We start from the raw sequence: 27869 nt of genomic DNA, 5'->3' as shown, positions 1-27869 counted from the left end.
GTGCTGTATTTTGAAAGTGCACCCTCGTTGCGACCCATGCAAAAGACACATCATGGAAATACCAAGTACAATCACCGGTAATCAAAATATAGTTTTTTTCTTTTTTTTATGTATGTGATTATTATCTTTCAATATTTAAAGAAATCCCACAATAATTATTTGCAAGGAACATACGATATCAGAATGGATGCGGAGAGAAGTGAAGCGACGATCGTGGGCCAAGTCGACCCGAATTATTGCATCAGGGCAATATCGAGATGCAATGGACATGCGGAAGTCGTGTGGGCGAATCTCAAACATCAAAAAATGCAAAGTGAATCTTATCGCTATGGTAGCTACAAAGATTCCTATGGCCCACGAGAGTATTCAAGTAGGATGATTCCAAATTATTCTTACACTTCAAACAATATCAACGGAGTACTATAATTATGAATATGATCGTAGACGACGTGAGCCTTATCGTATGATGGATTATACCGCAGCTTACCACAGGGAAGAACCCATGAATCTATGTACCATTCTTTAATAAAGTAGTCTCTCCTAGTATTGCAATTTTTTTTATTTTTTTTTTTGGTAAAGAATTATCTCATGCTATGTTTTGTTTATGCATTGGAATTTTCAGTGAAAAGGCCAAGCCCATTGGGCTCACTCGCATGTAGTGATTGGGCCGACCGGCCCACAAGGCTTCCCATGTAACACACAATTCAATAGAATATGTAAAAGTTGAGATTTAAAGTTGACCCATTTTCAACATTACAAATATAGTAATTTCAGTTTTTTTTTTAATAATGTAAGTTTACAAATATTATGCACGCCTGCATAGTATATAAAAAATTCATTTAGTATATAAAAAATTCATTAATGATGTAAACTAGTACATGTATTAAAAGCCGTGAAGTAAGATTCTAGGGTTGTCATTTGGTACAATTTAAGTAAGTAGTACAGAAAATCAGGTATTCGAACCTAAAATTCTTATAAATTTATTTATTGAACAGCAACATATCTCTACTGACTATGAAAGCAAGAATATCTTATAATGTATCATCTTTGCTGTTTGAGTTTTGTCTCATTGATAGATCTAATATACGCTACGGACTTGTTCGGTTCGAAAGATTATATTATTCATGACTGAATACGTATTATATTTGGTTCATGCGATTAAATTTTACAACTCAATCGTAAATGAATAATCATATGATTATGAGCTATAGCCATATCCTTCCAACTAAAATAATTTCACCATTTAATCTTAAATATATAGATATCATATAATAATAAGCAATCGCAGTTGAACGACACCTAAAATTAGATAGCACAGGATTCAAATGGGCCACAAACAACACAACATTAACTCATGACTCATATTTTCTACCAAAATAAGGAGTCCTACTCACCAAAATATTCCCTGCACGTCTCTATGCATCCAAATGGGACATTAATGTAGCTCAATTATATGTTGAAATATTATTACGTATTATTTTAGATTTAGGAACGACAAGTGAAATATCTAATTAAAGTTATGTTATACTATTGCGAATACTAGTGGTCTCCTACACTTCAAATATATTTTGTGTAAAATAAATATTTATCCCACGACTCACAACTCCAAATTGAAAATCTTGCAACGCCTAGACATCATTATGCCATCATAACGTAAGAATTTAACACCACCACCATAATGTGAAAAATATACATCATACATAAATGGAACTGAATCCACAATTCTTGTCACTTAAATTAGGTCTCATTACAAATCCACTTGCATTGTGATTAAATTAAATAGCACAAAAATCATATGGGCCACAAACAACACAAATTAACTCATGACTCATATTTACTACCAAAATAATGAGGCCTACTTAACCAAAATATTCCCTACACTACACCTCTATGTTTCCAAATGGAACATTGCAGCTCAATTATATGTAGAAATATTATTATTATGTTAGGTTGATATGTTACAAATTTGAAAATTTCAAAGTCAAGATTCAAGAAAATGGGACATTGAAAAGGAAATTGGTGGCCTATCATTTTAATTTTATTCATTATCACATCATAGTGTTAAATGGTTGAGAACCCCACTTTTCTTGTCAACACTAAATATAACTTTTGAGCATTAGTTAAAAGGGTAGGATTTGTCTAGTCACACTTCAATAATACTCCATTTGGTACCAACACATAACTCCCTGTGGTATCCCACATATTGAATTGTGTCTAAAAAATAAAAAATTGATATTATGATTATTTGAAGATATAGATGGTGATATACACAACATGAAATTAGAGTGATAAGTGTTTATAAAATTGAAATGGTGACTAATATGGATGAATTACTAAACATGCATCTTATAATTATGTTCTGGAATAATTATTTTTCAATTCCATAATTATTTCAATAATAATAATAATAATTTGTTTACTATTTAACAGATTCAGTTCTACTTTTTTCATACTTGGAGATCTCATGTAATATTCTCCATTTAATGATTATATACAGTAAATAACACAGATTTTAATGGAAAGGAATGGTTGGTAACTTAGATTCTACACCTCTTATTCATAAAATCGCATCTAATCTTTTAAAAATTAATGAACGTAATCATGTTTAGGAAAATAGTGACATATTGAAATCAGCTTCATTGAGAAATTATGTGTGTTAGGGAGTAAAAATTTCATGCTCCTTCCACGCTATGATGACATAGTGATTTGGTGTGCCTCACCAATAACTCCTTGACAATTGGAAATAAAAAGGGTCCATATGCCACATCACTTGACATAAATATGGCAATCTTATATCTAAATTTAAAGGCATCCATTATGAGCATTTTAAGGAAAGTGTAATAAATTAAATTTAGAAATTGTACTATCATATGAATAATGAATTGACTTTAATTAATATGAGTACAATTTGTAATATACAAGACATCTCTCTCTTATAAAATAATAACATTTTATATGAATATTTCATTTCTTTTTAATTTTTAATTTTTAATTTTTATTTTCTTATGTTAAAAATTCTTGATTTTTTTAACATGCTAATAAATATAATGAAAATTACAATATATACTAGTATTATATGCTAACAAAATATAAGTTCAATCATAATTTTTATTTATGTGAACTTTTTCTTATATATATAAATACTAAAATAATTAAAATAAAAGATCTTATCCATAATAATATGACTTTTTTTTACATGAAAAGTAACACAATATGATTACTTTTATGTGCATATATTATTGTATCATGAAATTAATATGCATATATAAATTGTACTAGTATATTAACGTTAATTCATTATTCATATGACATTATTTTTATATTTAATTTATTATACTTTCCATAGAATGATTAAATGGATGTCTTTAAATTTAGATATAAGGTTGCCAAATTTATGTCAAGTGATGTGGCATGTAGACCCTTTTTATTTTTAATTGTCAAGAAGTTATTGGTAAGGCATACCAAATCACTATGCCATTATGGTGTGGAAGGACCATGGAATTTTTACTCGTGTTAGGTAATGACTTATTCTAATCCAATTTTTCCACATTTTCCACAAAATTGAAAGTGTGTTAGAATGAATAAGTCACCTTTGCCGAGGTCGACTCGAGCTTTATACTGTCTTATTGTGATCTTGTTTATCTATCTATCTATTACTAATATTCTTTTGCTGATTCATCGAGATATATTTTGCTTTAATTATTCTTGTTATATGTTGTTTTCTTTTGCAGTATAAGGTCGATTTGCATTTAATCATTTTATAATTAACTAAATACAATTTGTTCATAAATTTTGACAGCTGTTCTTGAATAGATTTTTGTTGATCTGTGATTGTGAACTCCATGTTCTCAATGAAGAAGCAGCCCACACGTGTAAAGATTAATTTAATATGAGTATTCTGTAACTTACAATATAAGTATATATTACTATGATCATATTTAAATGATTTTCTTGGGGGGTTTAGGATTTCTGTCATTTTGTGGGCCAATATCAAAGCCAGCTATTATGTATTCTTGTCACATATTGTGTGCGCAATATGTTGTACTCAGTCAAAATTATTTCTTAAATTAGGGATGTGTTGGTTTATCTAGAATATTTATTTCTTTTTCCATTTGTTTTCCTTGGAGAAGCAATTAATAATTATTAATAGTGTTTGCATACATCAATATATAAATATATTGACAGCTGTTCTTGAATTTCAATTGTCAGTTTCACATACAAAAACAGGCAAATACTTTTTGTTGTTTTTATTTATTAGATTACATATAAGAACTTTCGGAATATCTAGAGAGAAGACTTTTTCAATAATAATTTTATAATGTTGTGTATTTCGACTATTGATACAAATCTGTATAAGACTTTGACTGGTAAAATATTTGTTTTATTTTTTTATATTGTATACATTCTAGATAGAACAAAGTCAATCATCATACACATAATTCTTTTTTTAATACACACGACAAGATTGCACTGTGTAAATTAATTATCTCCCAAAAATAATAAATTATACTCCAATTTTTACATAGTAGTACATTATTTCTTATACAATATAATACTATGATTAATAAATTTCATATATAAAATCAAATAATCAGTCAGACTCTACTCAATGCGATCACACACATAAATGCTCACATTTCTATAAATAAATATAAAACAAAGTGAAAAACGTTGAATGTAATTGAAAAGTAACAATAATACAAAACGAATTACAAAGGTTGAATCCTATACTATATTTGTACATATTACTATTATATTTTTATGACATGTACATATCTGTTGACCACTTCTCTTCTTACATTACATTACTATTGACCACTTCTCCTCTTATATTCTCTTAACTTTAATTACACTGTAATTATATAAAATTTGATTTTTTATTAACACAAACTATTGCATCACAAAGATATCCACGCCATTTTGATTGTGCTCTTTTAAAATTAAATTCATTTAATAAAAAAAACGCTTGAGTTTTTTTATTAAATATATATAATTAACAATAATAACTCAAATACTTTTACACTATTATCCTATCCTACTAATTTTAGGTAGAGTTTGTGGTATTGGCTTTAAGATTGAACTTCAATTTTATTTATAAAAATTTAATATGAAAATAATAAGAACTAATTTTTAGTTAAGTAAAATCATGGTAAAGATTTTTCTCTACATTGCATTTTGGTAAATATTTTTCGAAAATTTCCGAAATAATTAACATTAATTCGTAGTATTGTGGAAAATATATATAAATATGTACTCGTACATAATTATTTTTCCAAACATACTTGTTTACCAATGAAAATTCTAATAATGAAATGCGTGTCCAATTCGTGTTCGCAGCGTGTAAGTTTATTTCGCAACAAATTTGCTTCTTTCCATTTTCGACCCTAAAAATTCCCCTTTTTACTACCAAATTTATTAACAGTTCCCATTAAACACACAAATCCATTTTCTTAATTACATATTTAAATACCTCTGTTATTACTCTGTTCTTTTCACTACAAAATCTGTCCAATTTCTCTCTATCGTCACTCCACATTCCTCCTTTCTCTCTCATCATCAACACCTTCACTCCATAAAGTTTGTGTCTTTGAATTTATTCTGTGATTGGGTGTTCTGAAAAGAAGATTTCTTGAAATAAAAAGCCAAAAAGATTCAATCTTTATCTCCGATTCTTGATCGGAATCCACTTTTCCCAAATCCAAGATTCGATTCTTGAATTTCCGGCTTCAATTTCCCAATTTTTTTCATGTGATCGGAAAATGCCGATTACCGAATCATCATCATCAGCAGCTCCGAGCTCAATTTTCTCGATCCTGAGCCGGCGGCGCGATCAGGTCCATTCAATTGAGCCGCCGCCGCACTCCGCCGCCGACACGGAGGCGGAGGCCTTCCAGCGCCACGTCGCCGACCGGTTCAACGGCCTCGCGGCGGCGGACTCCGGCAGCCTCCTGTCAATCCCATGGCTGCGCAGCCTCCTCGACGCATTCCTCCGCTGCCAGGAGGAATTCACGGCGATCATGGCCGGCAACGCCGCCGTCCTCCGCCGCACTCCGGTGGATCGCGCCGCCGCCGACTACTTCGACCGGAGCGTCAAAGCCCTCGACGTCTGCAACGCCGTCCGCGACGGAATCGAGCTGATCAGACAGTGGAAAAAGCAGCTTGAAATTGTCCTCGCCGCCTTGGATGGCCGCCGGAGGACCACCGGCGATGCCCAATTCCGCCGCGCCAAGAAAGCCCTCGTCGATCTCGCCCTGGGAATGCTCGACCGGAAGCAATCCGCCGCCACGTTCGCAACGAGAAACCGCTCATTCGGCCGCCACCACGACCAGAAAAGCCCGGGGGTAGTCCACTCCCGGTCCCTCTCGTGGAGCGTGTCCCGGTCGTGGTCCGCCGCGAAACAACTCCAAGCACTATGCAATAACCTAACCCCGCCCCGTCCCAACGAGATGAACGGGGTTAGTTTATCCGTGTTCACTATGAGCCACGTGCTCGTGTTCACAATGTGGGCCCTGGTGGCCGCGATCCCGTGCCAGGATCGCGGCCTGCAGGCCCATTTCCACGTTCCGAAGCAGTTCCCGTGGGCCGGGGCGATCCTCTCACTACGGGAAAGGATATTGGAGGAGTCGAAGAGGGCGAATGCATGTGGGTTGCTGAGGGAGATTCGAGAGATTGAGAGATGCTCGAGGCGATTGAACGAGCTCGTTGATTCTGCGGAGCTCCCGTTGTCGGAGGAGAGGGAGAGGGAGGTGAAGGAGAGGGTTGAGGAAGTGAGGAATGTGAGTGAGGGTTTGAAGAGTGAGCTTGATCCATTGGAATCACAAGTTAGACAAGTGTTCCATTGCATTGTTCGAAGTAGAACTCAAGGTCTTGTTTTTATTACATGATTGATGAGTGTTTTTGTGTAAAGAAATTAGTAGGAAGGAAGAGGATTGGATAATGCTTGTGCTGTGTCCATGATGTTCATTTATATTCTCTATGAATAATGAATTTTGTTTTTGAGTAAATTGTCTTGCTATGATTGTTTATGTATCAATTGCACGATTTTCTATCCATTTTCTGTTTGTAGTTGTGGAGTGCTTGCATAATGTGTTACTCGTGCACAATTATGTATAGACTATAGTCCTTCAACACAAAATGTAACTCACATGTTCATATAAATTGTAGTGGGATCAGTGGCGGAACCAGGAATTGTAAGAAGCCGGTGCTGAAATTTAACGAAAAATATGTCAGTCCGACACCGGTAGCCTAATTATTTTCGAGAGCGGATAGCCTTTTCTAATAGTGCCACAATATCAGTACTGCCAATTAATGAATTAGAAATAAATTACTTTCGTCAGCCAAAATCTAACATGTTTCGTCATTTTGGATTGTCCGTTATTTCTAGACACATGTACCTTTTTTTTACTTTTAATAAGCGGGTCTCATACTTCACTAATTCATAATATTCATTCTACTACTGATAATATTAATATATAAAAATGATCCACTGACTTTTTCATTCATTAATCTTTATTAATATAAAGTTAAATAACAATGTAAAACTCGTGGCGACTAAAAATATATCTTTAAATAGTGGATAAAGAGAGTAATTTTTTTTATTAATTGAAATTAGAGATTATGATATTATAAACAATTTAAAAATAAAATAATTAAATGAATTTTATATATAGAGAAAATAATACTACAATATTTTATCACATAAAATGCACTAATTTAATATAGTTTTATCAAAAGTTTTTAAGAATGAACTAAATTTTAAAAGTAAAAATTCTGCTAGTCTATCGTGATATGAGATTTACTCCAAAACTTTAAAAATAACTGACAAAAGTAGTAGAAAACTACTTTTCTCTCTCCTATGCGCACTCCTCCTCCCTCTCTCCCATTTTCTACCTCCCTATTCTCTCTCCTCTACGCCCCATTTCCGCCTCGCCTTTCTTTCTGCGCTGCGTCCCCTCTCTCCCCCTTCCGCTCCCACCTCTTCAACTCTCCTATGTATAAATGGGCTGCCGGCACCAGGCAAGCCCCCGCTGGAGCGGGGGTTTGGCCCTATGCTGGTTCCGCCGGTGAGTGGGATTATGTATTGCAGCTATGAAGTGTTTGCATAATGTGTCATTCGTCACACATGTTCTTATAAGTTTCTTGTGTAATTTGTATTTTAGTAGTACTATATAACGTTGTAGAGTTCTCACACATGTTCTTATAAGTTTCTTGTGTAATTTGTCTTTTAGTAGTACTATATAACGTTGTAGAGTTCTCTAACACAATGTATAACACACATATATGTATAATTTATAGTTGTTGGACTTGTGTAGTGTAATAATCAAGTTACTTTTTAGTGTGTCATACACGACATCTATTCATATAAGTTGTTGTTGTAGGACATTGGCACTACATATTATAATTATGAAAATTTTATTGTGTCTGCATTGTGGATGTTCGTACTATTATCAATACTTTTAGTGGTTTAAAATTTCAAATAATATCATTTAGATGCTCTTATTGTGAACAAGTTGCTTTATGACTTTCTTTTCCACAAAATTGTTTTTTTAAGTTATTTTTAAAATGTCATAGTAGTAAAATTACATTACATTTTCTCAATAAAATCATCTTTAATGAAGGAAGGAATTAGGAATATGAGGCCAATATCACTCTCAGCACAGATATTTAGGTGACTGGAAAAGGACAAAGCTTTAAAAGCTAAAAGCTGTTTTTTGTTGGCATAGTACTGTTCATGGGCCCCACTTGATCGTGTTACAAAAAAAAGATCATTTTATTGGGCCCAAATTAGTTCCTCAAAATCTTCATTTATTACAGGTTAATTATTTTCAAAGTTTTCTTCAAAGCGTCCCGCGAAGGACACGGCGGCAATTCTTTTCACACAGTTTTCTTCACAAACGAAACGAAGCAAAGCATATATTCTTTGCTCTCTTACGCCATTATTTTTCTTGATAAATTAACAGTGCTAATTTTCCTGACCTCTCCCAATTCATTTCATTCAAAAATTACCGAAAATTCATTGAGAAAATGGAGCTCGAGTTAGGACTCAAGTTAACGAACGTCGCCGACGAGTTCGCCTCCGACTTTCGGATCGCAAAGGACCGTGCCGGCCCCGTGTTCGTGTCTAGAGAAACGGACACCGCATTCTTCCTCACTGCTCATCTCAAAGGTTTCGTTTTTCGGCTTTTGCAAATGCACGTACTTTTTGTTGTTTTATACTTTGACCGCTCTTATACTGCTAGCTCGTCATTTTTTGACTTGAGAAATTCTTGCAGGCTATAAGAGAAGGAACATAAAGATCGACATAAACGAAGACGGGAGCTTGATCGGAATAGGAGGCGAAAAGCAGGTGCAAGAGACCGTCATGGTGGGGTGGAAATTGTACAAGAAAGAGACAGAGACAAAGGGATTCAAGAAAGTTTTCAGAATTCCACAAGGGGTGATTCTTGACAAGATCAAGGCCACATTCAACGACGACGAATCAACTCTGTCGATCACCATGCCGAAGAAAGCCAAAGGAATCCGCGGTGGCACTGCCATTGAAGAAGTCAAGGATAGGCCGGAGCTCGTCAGAGCGGGGTCTGGGAGCTTGCAGATTGCAGACGAGAAGAGCGCCATAGCAGAAAGTTCAAACAAGGGGAGAATCGGAGAAGATGGTGAAGAAGGTGACACGTGCAAGGAAGAAGAGGAAAAGCAGAGCAACATAGACGATGAGCAAGAAATAAAAGATGAACCGAATACTTACAAGCACGATGTTGATGAAAGATCGTATGAAGGCAGAGCAGAGCCTTGTGCCATTGAACCTTCTGAAGAAACTACAGAGGCAAAGCCTAGGGTGGGAGAGGATGATGAAGAGAGTCCTCGGGAGAAAAGGTTCAAATTGTGTCTGCCCATCGTTGCTGGTTCGACTCTACTTCTGACGTTTGTGGCGTTCGTCTTCCAAATGATACGAAGCAAGCACCAAACTAGCAGAAAGAGAGATTGAATCAGTTTCTGCAGATTGTCAATTTGTTTCAAGGATTTATTTCAATTCATTGCCATACAAATATTAACTTGGTCCAAGAATCGATGGATGTAGACTAACTGAGAAAACTTTGATCCTTCGATTTTGACTAAAACCTTGTTCTGTCATTTATAGACATACTACTTAACAATCTATGGTAACCTAAGGAAAAGCAAAAACTCACAAGAAAATGCAGCATGCCATAGGCTATTACGAAAATGAAAATAGACGAAACAACTTACTGTGTAAGACACGGAGTTTTGTTCAGCGATGATTCATGGTTGTTGTCTCGGTGAAATTGTAGAGGCCGAAGGCTTTCTTGTTCTTGAAAATGTAAAGGTTGCAGTAAAATGTGATCTGGAAAACTGAAAAAAAAAAAAAAAAAAGGACTTACCGAACCAGCAGTTGCCTTTTTGAACCTTAGGAGTTTCCCATTCGGAAACTCCATTGATCACTATGTGCTTTAGGGAGACTTTGAATGGTTGATAAAGAGAGCTTCGGGACATAGGTAGTTGCACATCATCTATGACCATTTTTCACACAGTAGAAAGTGGAGAGGAATTACACTAGCAAAGACGAGACCATGATTGGTCGGTCTTTTAGAGTTGCCTTTTTCTGCTTTCCTGCTTTTCTGTCCTCAGCCTATTATGAATTCTCCTAAATATGACTAATAATTGAATCAAAAAACTGTCCAATAAACAGTAAAGTCAAAAGAGATAATTCATCGAGACGAGCTACAAAAGTCGCAGAAGCCATATATATTCCTGTGAGAACAAGCTTGCAGCACAACTTTTTCCTTCTCAAAAGCATTGTATGCTTTATTTCTATATCATAAGTAAAGGTGCAGTAGGAAAATGAGTGTTATGAAACTAAGCGAATAGCATAAGTGAACGTTGTCGTTTCACTGCAGCAATCTACACATTTTCGGAAAACAAGATAACGAAGATACTACCCTTATAGAACAATAATGGCTTAAATTATTCGGAAAACAGATTGCAGCTGTATTGACAAAGATTACCACTGCATGGAACCGCTTCTCTGCAGGATGCACGGTGGTCTTCGCATCTCTGTTACGGGTATCACACTCTGCATAAGCTGCAGAAAGAATCATGTTATTCATACTACAGAAACATCTCAAAAGGAAATGAATGTACAAAGTTTTGAATATGGAATTACAGAAGAAGATGATTACCTGCTTAAGCCTCTTCTTCTTGTTCTCTGCCTGGAACATAATAAGAAGTTTGACGCCGTTAGTCACGAGATTGGAAACGGATAGAGAAAGCTAACAGTTGACCACGACAAATTAAGTGGCGGACGACATCACTCTAAAGTTCAAGAGTATGAAAAAAAAAGGAAGAATGATCTAATAGTTTGTTGTTCGAGGAACTGTTTGTCACAACCAGGCCCTCGAAAATGCAAGATCAACGATGCGTTTACTGGATCTCATGTATTGCATGTCCACAGAAGTACTGCCAAATCGATACTTCTAGTGAGATAGAGAATGGTTTTCGAATAACATGCCTAAAATGGAAAGATATTTGCAGACACAAGGAACAGCAGTCTCTACTTAAAGATCAGAGGGTGTCGAATAACATAAAATGGATGAATTTCATGAACAATATTGCTTCACTCTCCATTACGCCACAAGCCCACACATCGAGAAAACAATCAGCAAAGACGAGAAACGACACCAAACAAGCATCCATACTCAGAAAATAATAACACACATTTAGACTCAAAGATCACATAGCAAAGATATTTGCAGACACAAGGAACACCAGACTCTACTCAATGATCAGTGGATCTCGAATAACATAAAACGAGTGAACTGTACGAACAAGATAACTGCACTCTCCATTACAACACAACCCCACGCATTGAGAAAACAATCAATGAAGGCGAGCAACGACACCAAAGATCACACAAGCACAGCATCAAATAGCAATACAATTTGAGCTCAAACTTGAAATCATCTTTGTTTCAGCTGATTTACACTCAATAATCAGCAAACTCAAGTTCAGTTCCACAAAATTGATCCAACCAAATTACCTTTTCTTTCAAGAGGAAATCGTTTTCTTCCTCGAGCTTCGCCGCCATCGACTCCAATTCCGCTTCATAGGCCTAAAAACCATCAGATTCCGGCCACAATCAACCAAAAATTTGGGCAAAAAAAATCACAAATTAAACGCAATTGAGGAAAATCGAACCTGCTTCCGCTCCCTCGACCTCGCGGCACTCTCTCTGTTCTTGATCATCCTCCTCTGCCGCAGCTCCACCGCCTTCCCCGGCGCCGCCGACAAGCTGAAGCTCCTCTTAACCCCCACCCTCGCCTCCCCGGCGCAATTCATAAAATCAGAAATCCCCCCAATCGATCCTCCTTCTTCCTTGAGCTTCACCGCCGCCGCAGCGCCGCTGGAAGCCGCCTCCTCGGCCTTGAGCAGAAAATCTTCCAAGGTCATCATCTCCTTCTTCGGCTGCCGCTGATGAGTTCCTGACACGATCTCCTTCCACACGTCATCGGCCGACCTCTTACCGGCCCTGGGCGGCTCCGAATTATCCGGAGCCATGGCGCAATCAGAAGACGAATTGTTGATTTCTGCTGAAACTTTTATGCTTGCGAAGTTGCAATCGTTTTTGAAAACGACAAAAAGAAACACTTTGAACTATTGATTAATTACCATAAAAAATAACGATTTATTTGAATACTTACAAAAATTTATCCTCTCCAAACTCGTCACCCCTTCTCTCTCCCAAAATATGGCGTTATCTTTATCGGCAGCAATCACCACAACCACAGTCCGGCCATGTCCCTCTTCTTCATCAAAATTGAAACTTTCACACTTTTCTTCTCTTCAGCTCCCGTCGGAGCTCCGGAATTTCCGGAGCCAGCACGTTAAATCTCGCCTGCGACGTCGTACATTTGCTCTGGTAACTATACATCGTGAAATTAGGAAGATTGTGATGAATTTCTGGGGAATGTGTGAAAAAATGTCGATATGGTAGTGATGGAGCACTAATTTTGCTGCTAATTTCTGTTGTATGTGTGAAAATTGTGAATTTTGAGAAATTTGAAGGCTTGCTCTTGTTCTTGCTGCTAATTTCTGTTTTTATGCTTTTAATTGGAAAATGAGCAGTAGAATTTGATGTAACAGAGCTGCTTAGGTTTAGTCGAAACTGATTTGATTTTGTTGGTGTTTATACTTTCAATTGAAATACTCAAAAGTACACTATTGAAATAGATGAAGGTCTGTATGCATAGATAAACTGCCTCTTTTCTTGGAATTGTGTGAGTTGTGTTGTATCTATCTCAGATTTTGATGTTGAAGAAAAGAAAAGCTTGGGTGTTTTCTTTGGTTAACACCGTATGACCGGTGTTCTTCAGGTTGCATCGAAGAACCAGACGTTTTCGACATTTGATGAGTTGTTGGAAAAGTCTGATAAACCTGTGCTGGTGGACTTCTATGCTACTTGGTAATGCAATTTCTTCTTCTTCTTTTCTTTGCTTTTGTTGGTAATCCTTGTGACTTTTTGCATAACAGTTGCAGTTTTTGAGGTCATAGTTGCAAGAAATTTCAGCACTATGTATGTGGAAACTGATTGTGTTTTTGCCTTTTTACTAGGTGTGGTCCTTGCCAGTTCATGGTTCCTGTGCTGGAACAAGTCAGTGCTTCGTTGATAGATAAGATCCAAGTTGTGAAAATCGACACAGAGAAATATCCCGCCATTGCTGACAAGTATCAGATACAGGCGTTGCCTACGTTCATCTTGTTCAAGGATGGGAAACCATTTGATCGCTTTGTAAGTAATCATTTTGTTTCATAACTCTTCTTTCAGTGATTGCACGCAAACTAGTTTGGATATTATCGTTTAGGATGCGTTTTTGAGAGGTGACATGATGGTTTCTTGTTTCGGATGTACAAAAACGACATAATATACACAACAGTCAAAGTTTAATCTAGTTAAGCAGGCTAAAGGTTTTGATAGTTGATTCATGAGGTGCACAATCCGAAGATCAAATGGCTCATCTTGATCGTTTTACATTCTGTTCATTCTCGTGCATTAACTGTCATATGTCATGTATGTAAAGATCGAGGACATGAAGCTTCTTAGATGAAAATAAGTCTGCATTATTGTCTCTTTGATTGTTGATATAAGGTTCAAATTTGTTGCTACTACTTTAATAACTGTTTTATCATTTCTACTGAACTTTTTTTTTGATAATTCGATGTTCAGGAGGGTGCAATGGGCGCAGACCAGCTCATCGAACGTGTCGAGGCTTCCCTACAAATTAAACAGTAGCACTTAGAGGTGAGAGCTCATGAACATTCCAAGAAGATTAGCTTCTTAAAAGAAAGAAAACATACATTTGTTTATACTGATTATCATATTCTTGATCCTTTTCACTTAGATAAAGGTTCTATCTCTCTGATTTTTATTCTGTTTCATTGTTTTATTACTAATAGTATTTTGGATTTAACCCTCCAAACGTAATAAAGTCTTATTTGTTTGTATAATAACCAAACTCAGAAATCATCTTTCTCATGATCCCTCAATTCCCAAGCACCATCTTCCAACTGCACCATCCCTTTGTGTTTGTCACTCCACCATGCAACAGGAACACAGTAGTTGTCTTTCAAGCAATCCAGATGCTTATTAACCAAAGCAATGTCTCTCTTGACCTCGAGCTTGAACGGCCCTTTACTCCCGTGTGTCCCGGCAACTCCATGCAGGTAGCATTCCAAGGCGTGGATAGTCTTCACATTTCCAGGGCTCTTCAGGTAGTTCGACTTGCTAGTGTCGATTTTCAGCTCCTCCCCGACCTCTGAGTACCCTATCATGGGGTAGGTCGGGACGACATCTGTTGCGTTCCTCATGCGCAGGACGTAGAGATTCTGCAAGGTCGAGAAAAATTTCCTGAACTTGTCTTCTCCTACGAGAGGGCTGGCAAAGGCGAACATAGTAACAGGGCACGCCTTGTTGGGCATCCCCTTAGGCTTGTTGTATCCATTCGCCACAATGTCGACTGCGCTCAAGGTACCAACCGCGGCACCTAAACTGTGTCCGGTTATCGTTAAGCTGATCTCCTCGTTCTTGTATTGCTCTACGAGTCTCCTCACCTCAGTCAGAACCTAAAATCACAGACAAATTCGTGTTTTGTAAGGCGAGTTTAAAAGTTCATGTACAAAACCAGAAACATTCATCGTTCGTGTATACCTGGTTTCGAGCACTGGCTTTATTGAAAGGTGATCTTGGATCATCAGAGGTGTAGAGTGAATGCCAACCAAGATGCACCTTAACATCACTCTTCGCTCCGAAAATATCTGGTGCAGAAACCAGCTCGAACTCGAAGTCATTACTCCATTCGAGAGTCATGACAGTGCCTCTCCACGCGATCACGATGTCCCTCCGGCCTAACGCGGCCTTCCCTTCATCCGTTGCCACGGCTGCAAACCCGATCCAGTTGGACTCCTTGCTCCACGCCTCTCTGGACCACGACTTTAGGATGAAGGCGTCGGGCAGCTTGGTGGACGAGGTCGCGTAGAAATACTTGGTGACGCGGTACTTGAACGGATTCCCCTTGTCCAGCCCGACCCTGGTGAAGACGGTGTCCTTTGCATATCGGCTGCTCCCTGCGTACTTTGAGGCCTGCTCGGAGTTGAACGTGTCGTACGTTGCCTGAGCCATCTCGCCGTAGTGGATGATGTAGCGACGGAGATCGAGGTCTAGAGGGTCTAGCAGACCCTCCCATTTCTTTTGGCCGCTTAGAACCTTCCATCTCTCTGCAATGCTTGGCATGGCTGCTTTCTCCTCTGTGCTGGCTGTGATTTTACCTAATCAATCTCTTCAACTTGTTATGCTTCAGAAAGTGGGAAACACTAAACACTACAGAAAAGATGGCTTTTACTAACGGAACAGTAAACAGTGTTACCGACAGATTACCAACCACCATCGGCCGTTAGGAATGCCCAACGCCGATTTTAGACACTAAAATTTGTGTCGTACACATTGGGATGATGCCGTCAGTATTTATCAACATATATATTGTCAAAAATACGTCGACGAATTCCGTCGGTAAATCCCGCCTTTTTGTAGTGAAAGGTGAAAAGTAACATAAACTCTACAACATATCATAAACAACAAAGGAAATAATGAAGAGTGGCCTAGATGGCTAGATACATAGTTTTATGAAATTGTTTCTTGTTTGATAGTAGTACTTATTTAAAAGCATACCTATATACAAATGTAGATATATATGAGCATAAAATCATAAGAAAAAATACACAGTTAAAGAAGACAAAATCTAGTAGCTTAAGACAACATGAAATACCTCATAATATTGAGTTGGTTTTTCATAGATTATCTGCAGATTGGGGAGGTTTAAATAGTGGTATGTATGCATATGTGATGTGCTGTGCTGTTCTGATGTAAAAGGAAAACCTATATGTTTGATTTATGCTGACATTTGAATTTATTTTCTTTTTCTATGCGTTGTTAACTTGCTATCATCATACATAAACACAAACAATGAAAGAGAGCTAAAGTTTAAGGTTATGTGTATGGATGTAGTAGGTTCAAGTATCCATTTCTGTTTTGAGATTCTTGGATTCAAAGGGCAATCAATCATGTCTAAACCTATAAGCAAACATTATTCTTTGTGATTTGTTTAGGGATATTAGCCGTTTATATTACGAAGTTTGATCAAATTCTGAGTAGTCTCGTATGGTTTGAAACACATTACTATATCATTAAGTTTCAATTTTTTACAAGTATTCCATTTGTATCCAAACGAGTGGAATACGTCGTTCTAAGCCTCAATAAACGACATCATTTTGTAAACATGAGACAATTGTGAAGAAATGGAACTTTTTGAGCAAACTTCGTTTCGAAGTTGTTCCATCATGTACAAAACAATGTTTGTTTCACTAATGAAACAACGTCATTTTGAGCATCACCAACAGACATCGTTTTGTACATGTGGACAGTTGCGAAAATTGAAACTTTGAATCTAAATGAGATGACGGCGTTTTGAGTATCACCAAAAGACATCGCATTATACACGTGGGACTGCTGCGAAAAGTTGAAACTTTGTAATTTAATAATCTTTCATCAAACTCATGACTTAAAGTGTCATGGTTGTTTATGATGACGCTTATCTTCAAACGGCAGGAAACATTGTTATGTGTGATTTGTTTATGATGACGCTCACTATGTAAGACATGAAATATTGTTTAGGATTAATATATTGCTATAACTATTGTGATATACTTTCAAGAAACCTATTCTTTATATTCATGTCCTTGTTTCATTTTAGTATATAATCAATATATTTTTCATTATATTTTGAAACGCAAATGCAATGCATGGAGTTTATAATTGCAAAACTATATTTCTTAAACAATTCTTAATCCACGTAATAAAGCAACCACAAATAATTCAATACTTATATTTAAAATCAATGGATTATTATCATTTAAATTACAGTTTTGCTTTTGGCTTCATGTCAATTACATAGTACAGTAGTATAACTTTTTAAACTGAACTAAGTATAACTTTTTAAACTGAACTATAAAATCATAACTAATTTTTTTATTTATGCAATCGTTACATGAAAAATGAAACTGGTGTAAAAATTAAATATGATGTGCCAATAAAAGCATCGTCTTTATAGTTACACTGAATATAGAATGATATCGTCTTGCTCAAAACAATATCGTTTTGTTGTTACTTTATAGTAGTATTTGATTTTGCCATATTAGTTTCAATTTTGGTCACTGTAGAAAATTGCAAATATTGGAAGGTTATAATTTCATATTCATATTTTAAAAGCTACGGAATTAATCAGAAAACAACGTAAAATTGTGATTTAAACGACAACTATCCTTCAAATCGACAAAAGTGTTTTGCACGACTCATTAAACTATCACACTCTCCCCCATAATATACATCAATCTTAATTCTTCGAACACGACTCAATTAAGAGTAAAAGTATGGAATTCATCCATTATTGTCATTTCAAATCAATTAATTTTAGTAATATGCAATTCGTATTCGTGTCATAACCATGCAACAAACATAACTATATAGTGGCTATGTAAGTAAGCTAATTTAGTGTAGATAGCTATATTCAAGAAATACTATAAACGTAATTAATTAATTTGTCCTTTTTAATTAGTGGTTATTGCTAAAATTGTTGTCTGGTTGGTGTTGGAAACTACTGATAGCTATGAATCTGAATTATTTTGGTAGAAGACGTTGCTTTGAAGCAAATAAAATAAGACATTTTTTATTGATTGAGGAATTCGCGTGCAAGTCTCTCATTTTTAAAAGTAAAACGATAACCCCCTTAAAATATAAAAATATTCAAGTTATATATACTTAATTATGGTTGGGATTTATGGGGTACTAAAGGTAATTATTGAAAATAAAATACAATGAGCCATTAAAGAATATCAATTTATAAAGTGTTCTATTCTACCTCAAAAGTTATAAACTTTCGTCTAAATTTAAAGTTTTAAAGCAAGATTTAAAGTTTGCTTGTAAATAATTGTTTTATTGGCATGTTCTGAATTTGTAGTCGATCAATATTTTGATGCTTATATGATTTAATGACTTATTTACGTATTGCTATTAAGTGTCAATCAAAACAATATTGTGTTACTAAATTGAATATTTTCTTTTCTTTAATTAGTGTTTATATTAAAAATAATGGAATGGAACAGAGAAAGGAAAAATGAGATGGAAGAAAGTACAATGAATTTTAGTATAATACGATGTCGGTGACTTGTTTCGCTGCCTACAATATGCCGGTAGCATCTTTCTTATCCAATAATGTGATAATTGGACAATCAATTTACTAGTTGTGTTATACTTTTTATAAATATATGTTCCTTTTGTTCTCAATTCTCAATAATTCCATGAAGGCCATTTAATTTGGGTCCAGTACTTGCTCTAATCAGGAAATTATGGTCTATATATAGCATAGTAAACTTCAATCTTGGCCCAATATTTGCTTCTTGCTTTCTTTGGGGTTTTTAACAAACATTTGATTAAGGTGTAATATTAGGAGGTTTGTAAATATTTCTACTTAAAAGGTGTTAGTGAAATTCAAATATTTTTCTATGCATATTCTTCCATGATATTTTAGAAAATGACTAATCTAGTGCCAAAGCATAAAAAATACTCCCTTCGTTCCATAGTAAGAGCACTCCCAATGGTGCCGGCTAAAAGTCGGCGTTTTTTCGCCGTCTATCGCCGAGTTATCGCCGACCAATAGGAGAGGTCGGCGATTTTTCCTCCCGTTTTATCGCCGAATTATCGCCGACCACTGTGGGCGATAATTCGGTGATAAATATATTTTTTGTTTTTTTTTTTTAATTTCCCCCCTATAAATACACACCTTCTCTTCATTCTCTCCCATCCTCATCCCTTTTCTCTCTTGAATTTTTTTACTTTGAATTTTTTTTTCCATTCTTGTACTATTTTTTTTTATTAATTTTCGTCGTTGTAATGTTTACCCGTGTTTAATGCAACGAACTTTATTACTATTATTTGTTTTGTCTTATAAATTAAATTAGCTAGCTTTATTATATACAAAAATAAAACAATTAAATTAGTGATGATGTAAAAATGAAATGTTGAGTTAGGGAGAAATAAGGGAGAAACCATTGGAGCAGTTGGCTAAAAGTTGGCTAAAAACTGGGGATAAATTATGGTGCTGATGTGGCAGGAGTTAGGGAGAAATAAGAGAGGTTTTAGGGAAACTGTTGGGAATGCTCTAATAGGGGCGTTTTTCCATTTCCGTGTGTTCCATAGTTATAGAGTCATTTCCCTTTTTAGTAAAAGTAAACACATTTTTCTACATCTACTTTATTTTCTCTTACTTTTTTCTATCTTCATCTCTCCACCTTTTTCATTTTTCACTTTATTCTCTCTTTACTTAATTCACCTAACACAATTTTTCTTAATCTTCGTGCTGAAAAGTTTTGCCTCCATTACTATGGAACGAAAGGGAGTAAAAAATTATGCATGGTTGTTCGTTTGCTTGCGTCATAATTGTTGTACCCAATTATGTTGGGCCCAACAACTATAACCATGACAGAATAATAATTGTACCCAATTATGTTGGGCCCAACAACTATAATCATTTTAAACTAATAGAACTGAAAACAGAATAATAATTTTAAATTTAGATGGACAATAAAGGGCTGTGTGTTTCCATTTCATGGCGAGACCAATAAATGAGTTATGTTTGTGCTAATTATTGTTTTTACCCAAATTTCGTAGTAGAAAAAGGCTCGAATCTAAGAAATTCGCTGTCCTTTCTTTTTATGCACATTAGTGTAATGCCTATGCGATGCACGAATAATAACAAAAGGTCGATATTGATATTGAGGCATGGATTTTAATTGAGATTAGGGGTGTCAAAATGGGTAGTGGGTTATGGGTAATTCTCATCTCGTCCCGCTATCCGCCTTGGGTATCCGTTATCCAACGATAACGGGAAACGAGATGGGATCAGGTAGAGTGTTTTAGAGTTTTGCGGGTAGCGGGTATACCCACTACTCGCACGGGTATACTCGTTAGTCCCGATAATACCTGTTAGTATTAGTATTAGTCATATTTCATCTTTTAATACTTCCTCCGTTCCATATTAATAAAGGTGTTTCAAATAGTTAAAATTGAGAAAAAAAAGGTAAATAGTTAAATTATAATAGCCATAAATGCACTCATTTTGAAAAATTAAAAATAAATAATTAGAACAGAGAAAAAAATAAAGTAAGAGAGATAATAATGTAGAGAAGATTATATATATTATTATTTTTCCAAAATGAGTGAAGAAAAAAATGAAATGTCTCTATTAAGGTGGAACGGTGAGAGTACTTTATATAATCTAAGATTTCTTTTATAATATATTTATATTCCAATGAACATACAATTGAAAACTCACCGGAACTAGCTATAGAGTGTCCCCTCACTTTTATTCTCAATCTATTTAACGTTTACCATCGATATTAATAAAATAATATAGGGAACATTGACGGTTATTATGATTTTCAATTTTTTTACTAGGATTTCGGGTCGGGTACGGGTACCCGCAATGTCGGGTACGGGATACCCGACACGGGTATCGGGTAATCCCAGTATGTCGCGGGGCGGGTATTGGGACAACAAGTTTGGCTAAAATCGGGTACGGGTACCCGACTTGTCGGATGCGGATACCCGCGGGTAACCCGTTTCGCCACCCCTAATTGATACCAATAAGTATCAAAATGCGAACATTCGTACCTATTAAAACCATGGAATATAGGCATATTCACCATCCACACTAGAACAAATAAAGTTTTCCGAAAAAACCTACCAAGACAGAATTTGCAACTTGCTAGTCTCTTCTTGCCTAACGGGCAAAGAATTACCTACGCGGAAAGGATGATTCATTCGGATTGACATGAGAGTACCGTTTTTTTTCTTAGCACCGATGTACGGTAAATTTTGAAAGATAATATGTTTATGACAATTAAATGAAGGTTAGTATCGACGCTCCATCTTTCTCTATTAATTGACCACCATTAATCCAAACCCAAAAATCATTAAAAAAATAAAAGTAAGTTTTATTTAGAATAAGTCCAAAACTCTTCTTTTGTAATATAGATTTAACAAGGTTGTTGAGACCATTTAATTAATTATTTGCATAAGCACATTTTGCCCATTTTGTATATGAAATCCATACTTATAAATAAAAACATAAAGTTCTCTACACATAACACCCAGTGGCTGTAGTTTAGTGGTAAGAATTCCACGTTGTGGCCGTGGAGACCTGGGCTCGAATCCCAGCAGCCACATATTTTATATTTTCATTTTTTATTTCAAAATTAAACTTTTCTTCGTAGTATTTTTGCGCTATAAATTGCAGTGCTAATTAATTTTGTTTTAATTTACTTACCTTCACCTACTCGTTTGGTTCGTACATTCTGTCCAATCAATGCACTCACAAACCATAAAAAAAATACTCTCTCCTAGCTATAATAATAGAGTCATTTTGTCATTTCAGTACGTTCCAAAATAATAGAGTCATTTCCCTTTTTAGTAAAAATCAACATATTTTTCCACACCTACTTTATACTCTCTTACTCCCTCCGTCCCAGATAATTTGACCCAGTATTCCATTTCGAGCCGTCCTACATAATTTATCTCATTTCCCTTTTACCATTTTGCCGTAGGTGATCCTCTCCGAGAACGGAGGGAGTGCTACCAGTCCTATATCAATAATTGAACCTCTTAACTTTTTTTTGTACTTATTTAACTATTTTTGTTCCTTTTCACGATAAATAATTTTTGCACCATAATCTAATTATTCTTTTACAAAAGTCTAATCATTTTTACATCTCTTGAATAATAAATAGTCAGTCATGTGTCGGTGGCACAAATTAAAGCAATTAAAGTTAAAGGGGAACATAAAATAACAAGAAATTAAATAAATGCCAGCCATAAGCATTTTATAAAAAATAAAATTAAAAAGAGGAGTACATTATTGTTGAGACAAAGTGTCGGCAGAGGTGGAGGAATACAAGAATTTAATTTCAATTTCAATTTCAACAAATTATGAAAAAATAGTCCTGATGAAGTCGTTTTTAATAATTTATGAAGATTGACCAAAATTGTTTATTTTTTAAAACAACCATCTAATTAATTTTGATATTTATATTTCCACCAGCAAGATCTAGATCTATGCCATTTAACAAAAAAATCGAATCCGATCTTTATTTCTTCAACATATATTAAATTAAATTTATAATGGCTGAGACACCACTGCCCCACATATACTATATTAATTATTAGAAAAATATTGAGTGAATTATTCAAGTTGATATTTTGTGACTGAAAAAATATCAAATACTACTATAAATTCTCAAAAGCATATTTAAGTCCTTTTGCCAAGTTATAACATAGGGCGTGTGCAACACAATACTTAAGGGTGGAGATAAATATACTTATATATGCATTTTAATGTTAAGTATGCTGATACATACTTCTGAACGAGCAAATTTTCATTTGAAATGTATGCTCAAGCCTCAACGCATGTCAGTGTTACCTAATGAAATTTTTTTTTTTTTTTTTTCTATTTCTAGTACGTAGTATGTAATTTTTATTTTTAGAGTGTAAATTATGCAATTTATAGTAGTAATTTTTTTTAAATTAAGGTAGGGTAAAATAATCAAAAACAAAAACACGACCAATCACGATTAGATTTAAAATTAAAATTCCATGAAATGAATTTAATAATTTGAAATGGAAAATATCTTCAACAATTTGGCTGACAGCTAATGAAAGCAGGACACCAACTTCACCAATTCTGGCTCCCGCATAGCTGTAATCGACGACCATACTGAAGGCACGCGGCTTGATCTAGACCGTCAATCTAGTGGGCCGTTTTCTGTCGGCGGAGGTGACGCAATTTGAACAATGGAGTATTGAATATTCGTTTTAGGAAGATATTTATTTCCCTTATTTTTTTTTACAAATCTTGTTATTTTTTGAATTTATGTAATTACTACTCTCTCCGTCCCGCTTTAGCAGTCCCATTGACTTTTCTGCCATCTTTTTGTAAAAATAATAAAAAATAGTTAAAGTGGAGAAATGGTAAAGTAAGAGACATAATAATGTAGATAAGACTCTTCTCTATATTATTCTCTCTCTTAATTTACCATTTCACCTCTTTAACTATTTTTTATCATTTTTACAAAAAGAAGGCAGAAAAGTCAATGGGACTGTTAAAACGGGACGGAGGGAGTATTTTGGTTTCCACCGACGAAAATAGGGTGTATTTATTATGGAATATCGATTGTCTTCTTTTTTCTCCAAGTTAGCACCCAAAACATTTATATTCTCTCTTTTTATTTTATGTTATTTTATTTTGAATAAAACATGCATCTCGAATGAGAGACCACGAAGAGATCTTTTAAAAATGTATTCCTTAGAGCATCCCCATTCCATCCGTGCTCTTAGCTAAGAGCACAGAAGTAGGTCCGGACCCATTTTTACTCTTTGTTTTTGGCTAATAGCATAATACCCACATCCGTGCTCTTAGCTAAGGACAAGCTCAAGGGTCCCACCATTCTATTATTCAATTTAAATACTTCAATTATTAAAAACATTTCTACATTATAAAAATACATTAAAAAATAAAAATTACATAATTAAAATTCTAAAAAATAAAAATTACATAATTAAAATACTAAAAAATATACACAATTAAAATCCTAGAAAATAAAAAAATACATAATTAAAATCCTACAAATTAAAAATTACACACGTGGAAGACTAGTCCTCTAACCCGAATTGCCTCTTGAGACCCCGGATCATTTGCTCATGTGTTGCAAGTTGCTCCGGAGTCATCTTAGACGTATCGTTCAAATAGAGTTGGCCCAACAGGGTCCACAACGAGTTGTTCGGGGGTGGAGGAGGCACAAAGGGAGCGGGAGCGGGAGCGGGATCGGGGGCGGATGGAGTCGGGGCGCGACGGCGTGGGCGGTTGGCCGCCGCCTTCTTCCTTCCTTGCGGGCGGCGGGAACTGCTCGGGCCAGCGCCGGGGCTACCCAAGTTAGTTCCGGCAAGCTGGGTAGCCACATCATCGGAGGCGCCGTCGGATAGGGCTACCGACCTGGACCTTTTGTTGGAGGAGCTGGAGGAGGATGCAACTGCGCTACCCCTATACTTCGGATGTTGGCGTCCCTCCTGCCAACAAGCGAGGTACTTGAACGGTTTAAACTCCAAGCTTTAGTAGGTCGCCAAGGCGGCACTGATGATGTCGAGCTCGCTCTTGCCGCCCGCTTTTCCTGTTGGAAGTACCCCAGGAACTTACCGATCTCTAAGTTGCATCTGAAGATGCAATTGCGCACCATACTATCATTGCGATAGATGGTTCCCTCCCGGCGGGTTTCATTGTAAAGACGAGTGATGCGCCACCAATACATATCACCGGTTTGGTTCGTGCCGACGTCCGGATCTTCGGAGACTGCCAAGTAGGCTTTGAACATCGCCATCATCTCACCCGGAGTGTACAGTGTGCGGGTGCCACGAGGCATTTGAGTAGGAGTAGGAATAGAAGAAGGAGTAGGAGTAGAGCTGCTGTTCCCTCCCGATCCGGGTTCGGTCGCCCACCCAAACCCGGAGGCATTTTTGTCGTCCATCGGATAAGGACGGTATCCACCCGGAAATTGCGAACCTTGGGTTTGAGGAGGAGCCGTAAATTGCGTTTCCAGACTAAATCAAGGTTCGGAGTCGAACCAATCATGGTTCCAACCGCGATTGCCGGAGGGGTGATCGCCGAAGCCGGACATTGTGTAGTGTGGTGGGAATTTAGATGAGAGAGTATGAGGAAAAAAGATAAGAGAATGTAGATGATGATAGAATAGATGAGAATGTGATTTTTTTGTGTTGAAGTGGGTTATAGATGAAAATGTGAATTTTGGGGGAAAAAAATTGAAAAATAAATTAAAAGTAGGGAGAAAACGGATATATTTTTTTGGGAAGTGGGAAAATATTTTTTTTATTTAAAAACATTTTTTTAATTAATTTAGCATTTTTTAAAAAAAATAAAAAATAAAATTTGAATAAGCCAACGGCTATGCCGTTGGCGAATAAGAACTGGCCACGTGTACTGCTCAGCGGCACGGACGTGCTCTTAGCTAAGAGCAGCGCTGTGCCGCTGGCACGGACGAACAACTCGCAGCGGCAGACGGACGAGCTGGTGCTCAGCGGCATGGATGGACGAGCAGCCGCCGTGTCATCGCTGCGGGTGCTCTTATGTTTCGTAAGTACTATTGATTAACTAGACGTTTTCATTGGTACAAGAATTAAGAAAGTAATATTTTGATTGTTATATGAAAATTAAAAAAAAAATAGATATAATAAAGTAAGAGAAAATAAGATAACTCAATTTTTGCCAAATAACGAGATTACTAATTATTTAGTTATTTACTTTGGGTCTTCCCCGAGAAAGTAATACCAAGCAATTAATTTTGAATGAAGGGAGTGTGTGATACATAAAAAATGAATCTAAAATAAAGTTTTCATATTTAATGATTTATATTCCTTTCATACAAAACTTGGTTTTATTTTTCTTCATTTTTATAAGTCCCATGTAAATGATGCGTTATTCTTGTTTGGCCGTCTCAAACTGAGGCACACATTTTCTTTTAATGGAAAAAACTAGCTCTTATCATCATTATCAAATTTAATTTTATTTTTCTCTATTATACTTTATTATGTGTTCTATTTTACTCCCTTAGTCCACAAATAGGAGTCTCATTTTACCATTTTAGTCTGTCCGCGAATAGAAGTCTCAGTTCATTTTTATCATAAATGGAAGTAATAGACTTCTACCTTCCACTAACTCATTCTACTCACATTTTATTTAAAACTAATATATACAAGTGGGACTCCTATTCCGTTAAATTTTTTTCATCCACTTTTCTTAACATTTTTTAAAATTCGTATTGCTAAGAAATGAGACTCTTAATGGCGGACGGATGGAGTATCATGTATTCTATCCATTTAACTTATTGATGTGACTTTCTTAATTATTGTGTCAAAATAAAATGCTAACTTAAAAGTTGCGGAATGAGTTTTATTCTACTTTTGATTAATCAATTTTTGCTGATTATAGATTTTAATTTTTACATTGTGAGAGAATATTTTCCATGATACTATCTAATGAAAAATTAATCAATCGTGATTGATACTAATAATTTAGTGAGATAATCAGTGGTGGCCTACATTTGGTATTAGGGTGAAGTGATTATGAATAATTAATGTGTTGCACGTGTTGGGTTCGTGGTTACTTGAACATAATCACTATGTAATTAAGTAATGATTGGAGGCTGCTACTAAAAGGTCACTAGTTAATTAAGTACTACATCCGTCCCAGGTATGTAAATTCGGGTACCCGCGGGTACCCAAACCCGCAAATTCAGGTACCCGAATCTGAAATCTCAAAAATATTATACTAATATCTGACCCGTATGTGAATTTGGGTACCCTAATACCCGGTGCGGATACCTGAGTATTTCAAATTTATTCTTTTATATAAATTATATTGTGATAAGAATATAAAATATTAAAAAATAGTACAATAATATACTATTTATTGACTATTATTAAAAGTCTAAACTTCAATTCTAATGCTTTAGCTTTCTCTAGATTATGATTCTATGACTACATATATATGTGTATACATACAATGTTAGACATTAGACAAACAGACACTACTTAATTTTAAAATAAAGAATTTTTTTGCATAAATCTACTTATGATTAAATAAATTTACTCTAGATTTATCCTATGGGTCATAGCCCCTATACTAAATAAAAATATTTATCACAAATACATAATTAATCGAGTTAATCGGGTATTAGTCGGGTACCCTAATACGGGTTTCAGGTGTCCTAAACTAGAAAAATCTTAACATTAACTACCCGAACCCATAATTTATGGTTCCGGGAACCCAAAACCCGTCGGGTATTGGGTCGGGATCCCGAAACCCGCGGAACAAATTTGCAGGCCTAGTCCCGGAGTCACATTTGATGTGCGCACGAATGTTAAGAAATAATATAAAAAAAAATAAGTTGAATAAGTTAGTGGACTATGAGTCTTAGTTTTTATTTTTTAAAAAGAGATGTCAACACAAAGATATAAATATATCAACTAAATTTGTGTTGATATGCATAATGACTGTTGATATTTAATAGATTATGTGTTGATAAGTTATCAAGTTAGCAATTTTAAAAAAAGTAGTAATAAATCACAACTCTCTCTTTAGATCATCTCCAATAATTTACTAAATTCAAACTCATTTGAGTGTGAACGTCTC

The 27869-nt window shown here is 35.6% G+C and overlaps 4 protein-coding genes, 1 non-coding gene and 1 pseudogene across 7 annotated transcripts; 4 read left to right on the top strand and 2 right to left on the bottom strand.

Annotated features, from left to right (window-relative positions):
- The first annotated feature begins 5395 nt into the window (after positions 1-5395).
- On the top strand, positions 5396-7004 carry LOC125220733 (protein ROH1D pseudogene; annotated as a pseudogene).
- A 641-nt stretch (positions 7005-7645) lies between these two features.
- On the top strand, positions 7646-10244 carry LOC125185540 (HSP20-like chaperones superfamily protein). The gene is made up of 2 exons (XM_048082089.2): positions 7646-9166; positions 9273-10244. The coding sequence occupies exons 1-2, from the start codon at positions 9025-9027 to the stop codon at positions 9980-9982; spliced, it is 852 nt and encodes a 283-aa protein (XP_047938046.1). The 5' UTR covers positions 7646-9024; the 3' UTR covers positions 9983-10244.
- Positions 10245-10674: 430 nt separating this feature from the next.
- Positions 10675-12653, bottom strand: LOC125185541 (G-box-binding factor 4-like). 2 transcript variants are annotated; one of them, XM_048082090.2, is made up of 4 exons: positions 12208-12643; positions 12050-12121; positions 11193-11222; positions 10675-11095 (listed from the first exon to the last, which is right to left on the bottom strand). In XM_048082090.2, the coding sequence occupies exons 1-4, from the start codon at positions 12565-12567 to the stop codon at positions 11015-11017; spliced, it is 543 nt and encodes a 180-aa protein (XP_047938047.1). In that variant the 5' UTR covers positions 12568-12643; the 3' UTR covers positions 10675-11014. The 2 variants fall into 2 exon arrangements, with proteins under 2 accessions (XP_047938047.1, XP_088919228.1); XM_089063102.1 differs by lacking the exons at positions 10675-11095; positions 11193-11222 and adding an exon at positions 11242-11469 and having other exon boundaries at positions 12208-12653.
- Positions 12654-12704: 51 nt separating this feature from the next.
- Positions 12705-14438, top strand: LOC125185542 (uncharacterized). The gene is made up of 4 exons (XM_048082091.2): positions 12705-12928; positions 13383-13471; positions 13621-13798; positions 14234-14438. Exons 1-4 carry the CDS (start codon positions 12758-12760, stop codon positions 14297-14299), a joined length of 504 nt encoding a protein of 167 aa, XP_047938048.1. The 5' UTR covers positions 12705-12757; the 3' UTR covers positions 14300-14438.
- LOC125185539 (phospholipase A1-IIgamma-like) lies at positions 14326-16467 on the bottom strand. 2 transcript variants are annotated; one of them, XM_048082088.2, is made up of 3 exons: positions 16329-16467; positions 15215-15831; positions 14326-15129 (listed from the first exon to the last, which is right to left on the bottom strand). In XM_048082088.2, exons 2-3 carry the CDS (start codon positions 15794-15796, stop codon positions 14524-14526), a joined length of 1188 nt encoding a protein of 395 aa, XP_047938045.1. In that variant the 5' UTR covers positions 15797-15831; positions 16329-16467; the 3' UTR covers positions 14326-14523. The 2 variants fall into 2 exon arrangements, with proteins under 2 accessions (XP_047938045.1, XP_088919227.1); XM_089063101.1 differs by lacking the exon at positions 16329-16467 and having other exon boundaries at positions 15215-16284.
- A 5301-nt stretch (positions 16468-21768) lies between these two features.
- TRNAH-GUG (transfer RNA histidin (anticodon GUG)) lies at positions 21769-21840 on the top strand. The gene has a single exon. It is a non-coding gene; the product is annotated as a tRNA-His (tRNA).
- The last annotated feature ends 6029 nt before the right edge of the window (positions 21841-27869 follow it).

This window comes from Salvia hispanica, chromosome 1, assembly GCF_029641045.1.
Source record: "Salvia hispanica isolate PSC_SH4W2 chromosome 1, Shi_PSC_v1, whole genome shotgun sequence".
NCBI classification, from domain to species: Eukaryota; Viridiplantae; Streptophyta; class Magnoliopsida; order Lamiales; family Lamiaceae; genus Salvia; species Salvia hispanica.
The sequence above is the reverse complement of the archived record's forward strand: the minus strand, read 5'-3'. Positions and strand labels throughout refer to the sequence as shown.

Excerpts from the sequence above, each read along its gene's own strand:
- LOC125185541 (XM_048082090.2), bottom strand. The coding sequence starts at position 12,567 with ATGGCTCCGGATAATTCGGAGCCGCCCAGGGCCGGTAAGAGGTCGGCC. Across the intron at positions 12,122-12,207 it reads GGTCGAGGGAGCGGAAGCAG|GCCTATGAAGCGGAATTGGA; the intron begins GTTCGATTTTCC and ends GATGGTTTTTAG. Across the intron at positions 11,096-11,192 it reads AGAAGAAGAGGCTTAAGCAG|CTTATGCAGAGTGTGATACC; the intron begins GTAATCATCTTC and ends TTCTTTCTGCAG.
- LOC125185539 (XM_048082088.2), bottom strand. The coding sequence starts at position 15,796 with ATGCCAAGCATTGCAGAGAGATGGAAGGTTCTAAGCGGCCAAAAGAAA. Across the intron at positions 15,130-15,214 it reads AAGCCAGTGCTCGAAACCAG|GTTCTGACTGAGGTGAGGAG; the intron begins GTATACACGAAC and ends CTGTGATTTTAG.
- LOC125185542 (XM_048082091.2), top strand. The coding sequence starts at position 12,758 with ATGGCGTTATCTTTATCGGCAGCAATCACCACAACCACAGTCCGGCCA. Across the intron at positions 12,929-13,382 it reads GACGTCGTACATTTGCTCTG|GTTGCATCGAAGAACCAGAC; the intron begins GTAACTATACAT and ends GGTGTTCTTCAG. Across the intron at positions 13,799-14,233 it reads GGAAACCATTTGATCGCTTT|GAGGGTGCAATGGGCGCAGA; the intron begins GTAAGTAATCAT and ends TTCGATGTTCAG.
- LOC125185540 (XM_048082089.2), top strand. The coding sequence starts at position 9,025 with ATGGAGCTCGAGTTAGGACTCAAGTTAACGAACGTCGCCGACGAGTTC. Across the intron at positions 9,167-9,272 it reads CCTCACTGCTCATCTCAAAG|GCTATAAGAGAAGGAACATA; the intron begins GTTTCGTTTTTC and ends AAATTCTTGCAG.